The sequence below is a fragment of the Arachis hypogaea genome, chromosome 16 (assembly GCF_003086295.3).
Source record: "Arachis hypogaea cultivar Tifrunner chromosome 16, arahy.Tifrunner.gnm2.J5K5, whole genome shotgun sequence".
Classification (NCBI taxonomy): Eukaryota; Viridiplantae; Streptophyta; class Magnoliopsida; order Fabales; family Fabaceae; genus Arachis; species Arachis hypogaea.
In genome coordinates this window covers 150,592,642-150,606,076 of record NC_092051.1, presented here as the reverse complement: position 1 = coordinate 150,606,076, position 13,435 = coordinate 150,592,642, and the positions used below count along the sequence as shown (strand labels likewise).

At 29.6% G+C, this 13,435-nt stretch overlaps 1 protein-coding gene across 1 annotated transcript; it reads right to left on the bottom strand.

Annotated features, from left to right (window-relative positions):
• Nucleotides 1-2,606: 2,606 nt before the first annotated feature.
• Nucleotides 2,607-6,382, bottom strand: LOC140180426 (methyltransferase-like protein 2). The gene is made up of 9 exons (XM_072221548.1): nt 5,962-6,382; nt 5,348-5,570; nt 4,799-4,941; nt 4,580-4,613; nt 4,111-4,186; nt 3,707-3,884; nt 3,356-3,445; nt 3,148-3,247; nt 2,607-3,026 (listed from the first exon to the last, which is right to left on the bottom strand). The coding sequence occupies exons 1-9, from the start codon at nt 6,253-6,255 to the stop codon at nt 2,887-2,889; spliced, it is 1,278 nt and encodes a 425-aa protein (XP_072077649.1). The 5' UTR covers nt 6,256-6,382; the 3' UTR covers nt 2,607-2,886.
• Between the last annotated feature and the right edge of the window lie 7,053 nt (nt 6,383-13,435).

Here is a 13,435-nt window from a genome sequence, read left to right as displayed (position 1 = left end):
AAAAATATGATAAAATACCTTTTTTTAATACAATAATACATAATTGAATATATTAAAAAAGTTATATTGAAAATATATGCAAAATAGATTCTATTAATTAATTAATTAATTAATTTATTAAACTCTAATGATAGTGAGTTACTTATATTAATACAATTAGGTATTGTTTAATTTATTTTATGTTGATAGTACATTATTTGAAAAAATAATTTATAGCTACACTCACCTAAATTGTATCAACCGAAAAAGATTTCTTCTTATTATTTAATTGTGTAGCCTCACATTAATAAAATATTTCATTACTTAAATTATTTTTCAAAATACCGCATATAGATGTGATAAGGATATTGGTGTATTAATTTAAAATAAAATTTGTTACATTAATAATTATTAATTTAATATATACTATATTCCATTAAAATTAATTTCTCCACTTAAAATAATATACCGAAATAAACCGAATTTCTTCCTTTTCCGTGAAATCGTTGAGGATTGGAATCCGATGACAAAACGAACGGCTGTGATTAACCGGAGGCACGATAGTGTGACGAAGTGGACCCCAAATAATTTGAGGGATTTGACGCGTGGACATCACATGTGGGGTGCTCCTCTCTGATAACCTAATTATTAGTGACTATGGACCCCACTGCAGGTCACTACACAGTACTCAGTAATCATTCAAACCAGAATGATCCATATGTCTAATGATGCTTTTTCATTTCATTTCTTTAAAAAATTTTCAATAGTTATGTAGGAAGAAATTTTTAGAAAAAAAAATTGTATTAGATATATATCAATTCATCAACATTAAGATGTGGTTTACAGGATTAAGGAGAGTTTATAAGTGCAAATCACCTACTAAAATTGACTTCAAAATGATATGGAATGTCTTTTGACTTTTGACTAAATGAGTTTTTACTACTTGTAATAAATCGCATTGGCTAATTGCTAATTGAATATAAACTGCGAAAAAGTCAGTTAAAAACTGTAAACATGTTATAAAAAAAAATTATAGGTAATCAATAATATTATTGAACAATGTAAATAATAGGGTTAAAAGAGTAAATTAATTTTAAATTTAACTAATAATATTAAATGAGGGTGTAGTGACTTTTAGTTAGAATAAACCAATTTTAAAATGTTGTTCATATTGTTCAAATAAATTATTGGTTACTTACCATTGTCCTATAAATAAACATGCTGAAAAGGAATCGTTTGATCAATTAAAAAGTACTTAAAATTTTAAAAAATAATTTTAAATAAAATAAAATATATTAATGGATTGTAAAATTATGTCCAAACAACATACTCATAACTATGTCCATATAACATAAATCTATAAGTTGGTATTGATATTAAGATTGATTTATCAGTTGTTAGTAGTGCATTAAATGAAGTTAGAAAAGATTACGTGTTATTGAAATTAAATGTTCGTATGATTGGATTGGGAAAAAAAAAAGTTCACTCGAAATTTAGTGTCCATTTACCCGCCAAATTATTGCTGCTGCGTCCTTTACCATTGCGAATGCCGAAAAGCATTTTCTTTTTGGCTTGTCTTTTTTGAGTGGCATTTCTCGCTTTTTCTTTTTCTCCCAATCTCTTTAATGGTCAAAGATGGAAAATTCTCTTTAGTGGGTCAAAGTTTGAAGCTGAAAAGATTAGTGTACATTACATGAAGTTAAATTCAGATTAATCTAATTAAGTAACAATTTGTGAAAGTCTAGTACGTGTTTTACAGGCATAGAAACAAAATTCTTACACTTCCATTATAATGCGTACTCTGTCCACGAAATTTGTCAGCGAAGTGGACCAACAAGTTCACAAAAAAGAATTTAATTTAATGAATGCTTCAAAAGTTAGGGCAGATGAACTATAACTATAACAATTTGTCAATTAAATTATTTAAAAATATATATATATTGAGAATTGTCTGAATTCAAAAGAGAAAAGGCCAATATAATTTGTCATAAAATCTAAACAAGAATATTTTGAAGTGTACATTTAAAGTACTTAGACATATTGGACAAGGCATTGAAAAGAACGGGAAAGTGGCATGGGAATCGCTTTCGGTGATTTTTTATCATTATTATCATTATTTAATTTAATTATATATAACAAATACTAAAATATTTTGCACTAGGCACGAGCCAAACAAGTCACAATTAGTTTGGCAACCAGATCATAATATTGGTGAGGAACAACAGCAACTATACAAAAAGAGGATATACGAACTTTCTCTATATGAATCTGCTAAGAACCCAAAACGATATCAAATTTTGCAACAAAATGTCTTATTAGTTGTTACATTATTTAGCAACCTTTTCCTGCTAAAGACTAAAGCCACTCCCTCAAAGTAGAAGCAAAGCTTCGATATAGCTTTTGTTTCCTCCCCAAGCCACATAAGAATGAAAAAGAATACAAAAAGGGACAAAACAAAAATAGGGTGTTGGACGAGAGATACAAATATTCAAACAAGCTCCGAAAAAAGTTTTCTTAAAAAGAAAAATTCAATCAACATTACTCCGGTTAAAAAACTCGTCTGCTTTTCAGTAGTCTCGAGTTCAAATAAGGAGATAGAAAACATCTAATAGGAGCAGCAGTCATAATTCCTCTAATCGGATAAGTTGAAACCCTAAATAATATTCAGTCAACATAACATGCAGCAAAAAAGCAGCACCAGAAATAGACGATACAAATTCAGGCATGAACAAAAATTTGATCATATTTCACTTGTACAATAATCATCTATCTATTGAACACCATAATGCACAAAACTCCGGCCTACCGCATAACCTTATACCACCCCACGAGGAGAGAAGAAAAAATTAAACATGTGGTCGCTTGGTTAGCACCTTACTGCAAAGAAGTATAGTATCTATTATCTATCTATCTTTTGACAAAATATCTAGAATCTTGGAAGTGAAGGGGTTCGTTCCCCCAAGAAACCCAACCAGCTGTCAGTTCCCTAGCAAACAGTTCTATGCATCGAGGAGGTCGGAGCCCAGGAACATAATCCAATAACAAATCTGTTCATATTATAAAGAAAAGAAAAAATGAACTAGCATTCAAATCCTACAAGGTTCTCAGCACAAATTAGCAACCACATAAAAGTAAAACATCCGCACATTAATCAGACAAGAAGAATACCTGCAATTGGGGGCTTTCTTGAGTAATCACCGGGAATGGTCATAATCACATGATGATCCTTCACAGGTTTAAATTTTGAATGCTTAGAAGAATTGTTCACCTATCAAGGATGAAAGAATGGAAATGAGAGATGAGAGATATATAAAAATAAGGGGAAAAAGTTTATGGTGGCTAGAGGGCCTATAAAGTAATAATTTGAAGAGTTTACCTTCCCAGCGATGTATCCCAGAATAAGGCATTCATATGGCCTATGATGGAAGAGATCAATATCACCAATCAAGGATCCATTTGCTTTCACCTGCCATAGACAAGAAGTACAGATGTATGTTGAGAATCATGATAGTAAAAGAAGAAAGAGTTGCAAAGAAATAGAAAAATAGTTTACTGAATGGTGAAAAGTGCTGGATATACATGCGTACCCTATATACGGTTGTAAATGCAACCAACCAGTAACTAATATTCAAGATATCTAACAGTAAAATATCTCTAATAATGTAGCGGAGTTTGGAATAGCATCACACACTTTAAGGGCAAACAGTACGAAGAACTCAGATATCACCTTTAGCCAATAAAAAGTAGCAGCATAGCCAACTCCCCATGCAGGAAAAAGCTCATTCTCTGCAAAACTGCGAAGCTTCTCTCTGTTGGTCACCCATAAGGCTACAAGTGCACCATCAGTGTGAGTAAGTTGCTTAATAGGAACGGATAAAAAGTATCTGTTGGGCAGGGTTGGGTACCTGCATTGTGTAAGAAATAGATCAGAATTTATGAAGAAAAAAAAAACAACATTTGATGGTATTCTCCTCTTAAGATGGGTTAGAGAATATGTAGCTGAACAGTCAATCTAAGAGAAGCATGGCATATCATAAAGGCGATTGAACACCAAAATTATATGGCATACAAATCTCTTCTTTTAGAAGATGGCACATGATATCTGAGCAAACAATAGTGCTGCTTAAATACCTTGATTTCTGGGAGGCACTAGCATTTTCCCATGGTGGATCTACTACTATAAGGTTGAAACCAGAGTCAGCATTAGCTGCAAGAATTAATTAAAAGGGAAGCTGAATTAAATATGAAACATAATATGAGATCCTTTTGTGAGCACCTAAACACAAACAAGTTGTCTTTAGAAATGCTACATGAAAAATTAACTGGTTTTCTGTTGATAAGATCATACAGATCTAAACATAATTCAATAAAGACAAGATAACTCCATTCACATGTCATGAAACTGTTGATGTGAATTATTTAAGGTCATAAGAAATATACCAAGTATTATCAACAAGTAAAACAGATCATTTCTTTCCATGATGGCAATTGTGGCATAAACATGCCAATGAACAATGGGAGAGTTATTGAATGTGAGCAGGAACCAAGGTCCAAGCATATAAGTCAACAAGAAATTGAAATTTATGTAACCAACCATTACCAGGAATTAGATTGCGAATCTGTCCCAGATCAGACTTCCACATGATGAAAACAAATACATATAAACACATGTAAGATACCATCCATCAAATCTCAGTTTAAAATTTCAGCTACCAAGAAATCTAGAAAAACTTTCCATAACAAAAGGACAAATAACCAAAACAATACGAAATGCAAAAGCCAAGAAAATTTGATTATTATTGTATGGAGGAAAAGATACCATGTAAAAACAACTCTGTCGAGGCACTATATAATGATTGTTCAAAATTTCAGCTACAACATCATCCTCGGTGTCGTTAGTGACCAAATTATTGAATGCAGGAAGCACCCTCTGCTCACAGCATTGCACATTTGCGAAGTCATCTGACGAAAATTATATTCAGAGTAAATTATCATTCCACCAGCTAATAGTGTCCAACATTTAACCTACAAACTAAATCTAATAAGCAACTGCACAAATTCATGTATCTAAACCTCGACTACAACCTTAGGCAATTAATAACTTAATTGAAATCCTACCAACATGAAATAGCTAAGACTATGTATCATTCTTTCATGGTAATAGAATATGATGAAATGTTATGGAGCTAAATAGAATATGACCAATGTTGAATTCCATTGTATATCAAACAAATGAATGGGGAAAGGTTTCAGTTTCATTGTCTATAAATACAATATAGAGATAGAATCGTAACGCTTTTAAGTTGTTTGCTTTCAATACATTTCCCTCCATTATTCAACAAAAGAGTGAAAGCATGAAAACCCTCACCATTAATCTCAATTAGCTGCTGTTGAGGCTCACGGAGAGGCATATTCAGTGTCACCTCCAAGTGCAGCACTTCCCGAGCAAGGTCAATGAAAGAGTGTTGGACACTCTCATGCTCCCTCTTTGAGCAGCCACAAGAATCATTTCTCAAGGTTCTCAATACATCCAACATTTCGGTACATTGTAGCAAACTCTCATGTGCCTTCAACAACAAAGGCCTTGCTTCCTGCACAATATAACAACAACAACAACAATAAACACATTTATTTAACAAATTACAATACAGTTGTAAATGAGTTGAACCGAACAAGAGCTATCAGATTCCAAGCTTGGCATAGCTTAGGGTCAACTCTCACTAGCATTGTGCTCGGCTCATTAACAATCGAGCCTAATTTTGAAGCTCAAATCCTTGGCTCATGAACTCGCCTTATGAAGGATTAGTATCCTTCCCTCTGAGATGCTAACAAACTCGAACTAACTCGACTCACGATACTAACACTGAAATACAGCTTAAAATTTTATGACATCGAAGAATTGTTCCTTCATAATATAAAATATCCGTCAAATTAAGAACGTAATTTAAAATAAATCATTTAAATAAATAATAAATAGAATACCTGGTGACGGCGATTGGCGATTTGTTCTCTGGCGTTCAACGGTGGAGGTTCCTTCTTCTTGTTCCGTTTCCGTTTCCGTTTTGGTTGTTGTTCCGAGGTAGTTACGGTGGTGGAGAGAGGTTCGTTACGCGGGGATTCGAAGAAACGAGGATAGTAGGTGGAAGGAGAGACATTGAATCTGTTATAGGAACGGTTAAGAACGCGAACGGGGTCCAGGAAAACGGCGTTTGAATCGTCATTGAAGAAGTATATGCCAGATTCGTTAAACGACGCCGGTTTCTGTGACTCCGCCATACTTAGTAGTCAGCTCTCGCTAGCTAACTTGCAAAACGGTTACAGTGCGTGAGTGTGTGTGTGTGAGAGAGAGAGAGAGAGAGAGAGAGAGAGAGGAAAGTGCACTGAGCTTTTGAAATTGGGCCATGTGCATTGTGCAACCTTGTTAATGGGCTTTTTGGGTAGAATCAATAGCCCAAAAAAACACATTGACTGAAAATAAGAAGATAATTGGTATATGGGTATCATTGATATTATACACTATAATGTAATAAAAACTTACTTTTCATAACATTTTAAAATAGTAAATCATTAAAAAAGATAATTTTATTAATGTGATAATATATAATTAAAGAAATAAATATTGTCATTCCTATTTAATAATATTATTTTTTTATAAATTTATGCAAATATACAATGTAAAAAATTAATGTAATAAATTTATGCGTATAGTAGTATTATTAAAAATAAGAGTGGTATATCATTTTTCTATAATTAAATAATTATATAAAAATGTTTACAATAACAATATAATCAAATTAATTCAAATTTGACTAGGTCTAAGGTATTGAATCTAATTTTTCACATATCAAAATTCCAATATATAATCCTACAAATTTTGAGTTACATTTTGAACTTTTTTATTGAGCAACTCTTATCACTCTCTTTTACATGGAATTATGTTTCATCCAATAATGATTTTCTTTAAAAAAGAAAAATAAACAGCTTCATGAATGAGAAATACCAAACTCTATCCATGTCCCTAATTTTTTTTCCCTTTTACTTTATAGAATTTACCGGTTAAACGGTTAAGCTTAAGAATAGAGAATCTACTTTCGTTTTCAGTTAGCAACTAACAAAAATAAATAAATAAAAAATAAAAAATATATTCTTTTAAATTTGACAACGTATAGGGAGCCAATGGTCTAAGCGTACAATGGAGGTTTAGGAAGTATTAGAAATATGATCATTAATGTTACATTGTCTTGTCAAATTATACTTTTGGGATGAGTGGGTTGATCACATGGTATTAGAGTTTTAGATTCAAAAGGTCAAAGATTTGATCTTTGGTAAACTCCAAAATCAACTTAAGTTTTTGGGATGAGTGATATTATGACATGAGATATTTATTATACCTGATATCGGATGATTATTCTGAATAGTATGAATGATGTTCATTTTATTCATGAACTAAAAATTTAACACATTATACACATTGTATGTTCAGGTCATTGACTCCCTAACAGTACCCTTTAAATTTTAATGTTGCAAGGAAATTGAGAGATTGAAATGAGGCTAAGAAGGGAACAAAGAAGTTGTTGAAATTTGGGGCCCAGTTTTATTTGTCCATTTCTGCCATAACTTGCTTGGAAGGTCTCCAATGCTCCCAATCCCAAGTATCTTTAATTTCCCAATGTCTCTCTCATTACATATGATATGTTATTCAATTATTTGGTTTAATTAATATATTTTTGTGTCTATTTAGATTAATTAATATTCACACTGCATGTTTGTTTCTTTTGCTATTAATCTTCAGTACTAATATTCATAATTCATATACAGGGTACGGTCCTTCACAATCACTTATAATTAGTAGTTAAGTTTCTTTATTAGTAAGGTCTTTCCTTGTTAAGTTTTTGTATTTCTTGTTAAGGAAAGAAAAATACTATTACTTTTATTTTCAGTTTAATTTCTATGGAGATCATTTAATATGTACCTTTTAGATATCTATAATAAACATTTTTAAAAAAGAAAGAAAAATAAATAAAAGTAATGTCTTGTATAACTTTATGTTAAATCAAGGTTTATTGATTTTTTTAATCCTATTTTCATCATGTGCCCAACTAGTCCTTATTTATTTAGGTTTTCTTTTTTATTGTTTCCTTTGTTAATTGTTAATTAATCAATCTATGCATATAAAAAAAAAGACCATATATGACAAATTGACAATAGTATAAGATTATTATAGCTTAGCCTTCTGAGTTCACACTATGTTCCGTACATATTTTTTAATTACTGGAGAAAAAAAAAAGAATTGAGGTCAGGGAACATTGACTTATTATGTAAAATAACCTACTTCTTATATATGTGTTAAATTTATATAATATGACTATGAAGTTATTGAATAATATAAAATATAATTTTTTTTGTTAGTTTTTATTTCACAATAATCTATCTTTTTTATTAAGAGTAATAATAATTATGTCTACAAAGCAAATTACATGAGATTTAATTTGGATGTGAGATTGTGAGGTGTTTTCATTGAAGTTATCTAAAAACATAAACATGTGGTGAGCTTTATTGATACTATTAAATTCTTATTTTATTTTTATTTTTTATTGTTTTTATATAATTATAGAAAGAAATTTAGAAGGGAAAAGAGCTTGTAGCATTTGACGTTTGAGGAGAGTGAAATTATTACATGTACACTTAAAAAGTTTAGAAGTTAAATATTAATACACATTAGTCAAACTTTAGAACAGTAATTTGTATTTTTGTAAAAAAGTCTGAAATAAAATTTATTTTGTCCAAAACAAAGTTTATTGAAATAAATTAAAACTATCCCCACCACAAAAATTATTTTTTCAAATTATATTTGATGTACTTGAGCACTTATATATTTAAAAAAAAAAAGAAAAAAGAAAACGTGTTTGTACTTCTCATGAAGCTTCAATGTCTAAGAAAAAATATCTACGCCCAATAATGGTCGAAAACCATTTAGATAAATCTCTTGATACTTCCATGTCCCTATCCATCCTAATTATTTTTCAAAATAATGATCAAATAATGTTCAAGCTAATTAGAAATAATTAATAAAATAAATTCTGCAACAAAAGTAATATAATGATCAAGCAACTAATTATCAAGATTAAATATTTATAAGATATTATACATTGTAAATATATATCTCACGCAAGGTTACAATTTATTAAAACCGAGTGATGAGTTTGATTATATTCTAACTGAAAAATTAGTTAAAAATGGGCAAGGGGTGCTGACTTATTGTAAGTATTATTTTCAAATTCTAAACTACATATATAAAGTGTAAAACATGTAAAATTAGAAAAATGTAAGTAGCTCAATAATAACAGATAAATACAAGACACATTGAATTGTTATGTTATAAAATTGAGTGTAATTTCACCTTAAAAAAAAATATAAATACGGAGTTTTTACAATAAAATTGGTAAAGAACAACGACTTGTCAAAATTATTACAATTTATCAATTTTGTAGTTGTTGTTGCGACGGTTTAAAACAATCATCGCAAATGAGTGAAATAAAAAAAAATATTTAATTATTTTGGCGGTCTCTATAATTTTACTGAATGTTTAATAGGTTTCTATACTTTTTTTTCTTTTTGATTGAGTCCCTATATCGTATTAGATTTTGTAATTAAATTCCTACGTGATAAAAATGTTGGAATTAACGGTATATTTCGTTAAACAAAACGAATATGCCTAATACTTGACTGAATATTTTCTATAGTTTAATAGAATATTCAGTTATTTTCAACATTTTGGTCATGTAAAGACGTACTTACAAAATTTGATATGTTATAGAGATTTAATTAAAAAATATATATATAAAAAATTAATTAAAAATTTGATAAAATTATAGAAATTAATAGATTAATTAAACCTACAAAAAAAACAAATTATATTATGACAAGAGTATAAAACATCTAATACATACCCTTCATACTTAGCAATTTAGCATAACCCTAATAATTATGATAAGCACCTTATCTTCCATAGATGCCAAATTTGTATATAAGATCCACATAGATAAAATAGGGGGTTTGGTTTGTTCCTAAATATATATACAATGTCACACTCAAAAAATAACCAAATCAACTATCACTTGCAAGCTCAAACCTAGATATAGAGAGGCTTATATCCACAATTTTGGTGCCTTGTTGGTCATATATCTTTCAATGTCGTCATTGATGAGCTTGCACTCAAAAACAGCAACATCACTTGCTGCTTCGTTATTCGCAACATAACAACATAACATAGTTATTATTCATCTTTGGCATTTTTTTTTAAATTTCTTCTTTAATTATTAATTTCCATACTAAATAATCCCTGCCCCATATACGTACATGCACAAATTAAACCTGCCAAATATTTCATCTTAAGGGACACATTTATATAATGAAAAAACTCCATGAAATAATTCATTGGCCCCGTCCAACTTGTCAAGTCATAATTATAGGGGGTGGTAACGAATTTACAGCACTCGTAAGAAAAAGACAATACTTAATCAAGTGAATGATTGAAGGACACTATTTTGGTTCGTCATAAATATATCGAAATAATAATATATAGTGTGTATATATATATATATATTTCTCATGTCAACAAATTAAACGATTGTGAAAATTGTATGATCTATGAGGACATTCATATAAATATATCACATGCAAACTTAAACCATATAAGAAATATCATCATTAGAATTTAGAAATTATCAAATGGATTTTATTTCACCCTAGATAAATTTGATTGCAATTCTCTACTTATTGTTTTATTTTGACAAAATTTAACTTAATTTTTAGTTTCCATTCAAATATTATTAATAAATATTACATGTATAAAGAAGGTTGCTTTCTAACTTCCATAATAACCTTCGTATTAAAAAAATTAAATTGAATTATCCATTACTTTATCTAAACAAATTTTCGCTTTTTAATTTTAGCATACTAATAATTTGTCAAGTAAATTACATAAAATAGTATAATTTCATTATTTGTGAAGATATAATTGATGTGAAAAATTTTTGAATTGAGACAAACTCTATTTTACTAATTTATTTTTATGTTCGTATTTAAAACAAGGTCACGATTTGAGGAAGTGAAGGCAAGAGAATCTAACTTCATCAAGTGTAAAATTAAATTTGATAGACAATCTATCTATAAGATATTTCAATACTAAAATTAATAGAGTGTGAGATTGTAGATTGAGTTTTTATATTAAGAGAAATTCTTCGCATATAAGTGATTAAAGTTTGTAAGTCTTACAAGTCCAATTAAAACTAACGCTCAAAACACATTTCGAATCGTTCTTCTTCCTCTTCATCTTCTTCTTCTTCTTCTTTTCTTTCGTTTCTTGCCTTCTCTTTCTCCTTTTTCTTCTTCCTCTTGCTGCACGTTCTTCTTCCTCTTACTCTTCTTCTTCTCCCTTTCTTTCGTTTCTTGCCTTCTCTTTCTCCCTCTTCTTCTTTTTGCTGCACATTCTTCTTCCTCGTCTTCCTCTTCTTCTTCTTCATTTATGTGTTTTTCTCTATGTTTTCTTTCTTCTCGATTTTCATTGTTTTTTGACATCAAACTCTGAAATCGTTTTTGAAGAAGAAGAAGCAGCAGAAGATGAAAAGGAGAAAGAGAAAGAGTTATGAATTATGCATAAGGTTTACTTCGGGTGTATTTCTTAAATCCTTTGGATGTAGTTTTGTAATCCTTTGGGTGTATTTCTGTAATCTTTTGAGTGTATTTCTATAATCGTTTTGGTGAATTCCTGTAACTATTTGGGTGTATTTCTGTAATCCTTTTGGTGTATTTCTGTAATCGTTTAGGTGTATTTCTGAAGTTCTATTATCTTCAAAACGATTTCAAAGTTTGATTTCAGAAACCATGAAAATTGAAAAAAAACGAAGAAGAAGAAGAAGAAGAGGAAGAGGAGGAGGGAGAGGGAGAGGGAGAGGGAGAGGGAGAGGGAGATGGAGAGGGAGAAGAAGAAGAGTCGTTCATAATACATGGTGAGTGTAGCGCTTTTAAAACAGAAAACGGTTGAATAACGCATTAAAAGACCTGTATGTGTAACAATTTATAAGACTTGTAAGTCAAAAAGACTTGTATATATACAGACTTTTTATATTAATATGTTTATCCAATAGTTATCTTTTTTTTAGTCGTTCCATCTAGAACGGCAGTTTTTCCAGCATTAAATATTTATTACGGTACACTATTATTTGTTGAAATTCGTTGATTATGGTATATGGTGGCATATCGGCCTTAATTGGTCGATTATGTTCTGTTTTGTCCGAAACACTTTAATTATTTTATTATTTAAAAATAAAATTTACAATTTATTTCACAAATTATTAATTTAAAAAATCTCTTTGACCATTTATATTTTTCTAAATCTCTCGTAATTCCCATTTTCTAATCAACCAGCCATATTAAAGTTTTTATCCAGAATTTTACTACTATTCATTATATAATAAATTTTCATACTAAATTAATGTGTTGGCAAAACTTGAGGGTGATGACTGATGACTCACCTAATTCTAATTCTAATTTTAATTGGTGAAATTTCATGAATCGCCGCAAAATGACACTCTTATCATATACAGCACTCTGCTCACTGGGTCCCAGTCAAAGCCTAAACTTTTAATAAAGTTGATATGAGATAAATAACTAATATAAACAATAATAATATTGTCTATTTTTAATATGTGGCATTATTTGGTGCCATAAGCTTTAATGATGATCATGATGATAATAATAATAATATTAAAACAAGTTAAAGTGTTCAATGGTGGCATGAAAATCACGGGAAGAGACCAAAGCATGTGTTGATTTACGACTGAATTATTTATCTTCAAATATGATGCCAATATTTTGTTAGTTATAAATATTTCAGATAATTAGTTTGAAATTTTAAAGTTTTTCTACTCAAAATATTTTTTTTTTATTTTGACACTTAATTAACTATACCCAGAATTAGGAAAAACACAATGGAATTAACATAAGTGATAAGTGATAGCAGTATTCAAAGTGTCCATTATAAAAAAAGCAATAAAAATTTTATTTAATTATTTTTTATTTTTATAAAAAATATTTTATAGCAATAAGACATTTGATATACTATAAAAGCATTAATTTTTAATAAAAAATTCTATACTAAATATCTTAACAAGTGTCTTAAAAAATAGTTTTCTGATTTAAATATCATTATTCAACAAAAAAATTGCTCAATAAATATTTAAACATGTCCTATTATATTATGTAATTATTTTACATATTTTCCATGGTCATAGAAAGCTTCAAGTTTGATTGGATTGGATATATACAAATAATGGAGACACGTGTCAATCAGAGGAATAAGCAAGTGGCAATTCCGCATTATCCGCGGATACCGTTGTCCTTCATAGTCACATTCACAAGGTGCATTAAATTTGCATTACCCACCATAGCCACC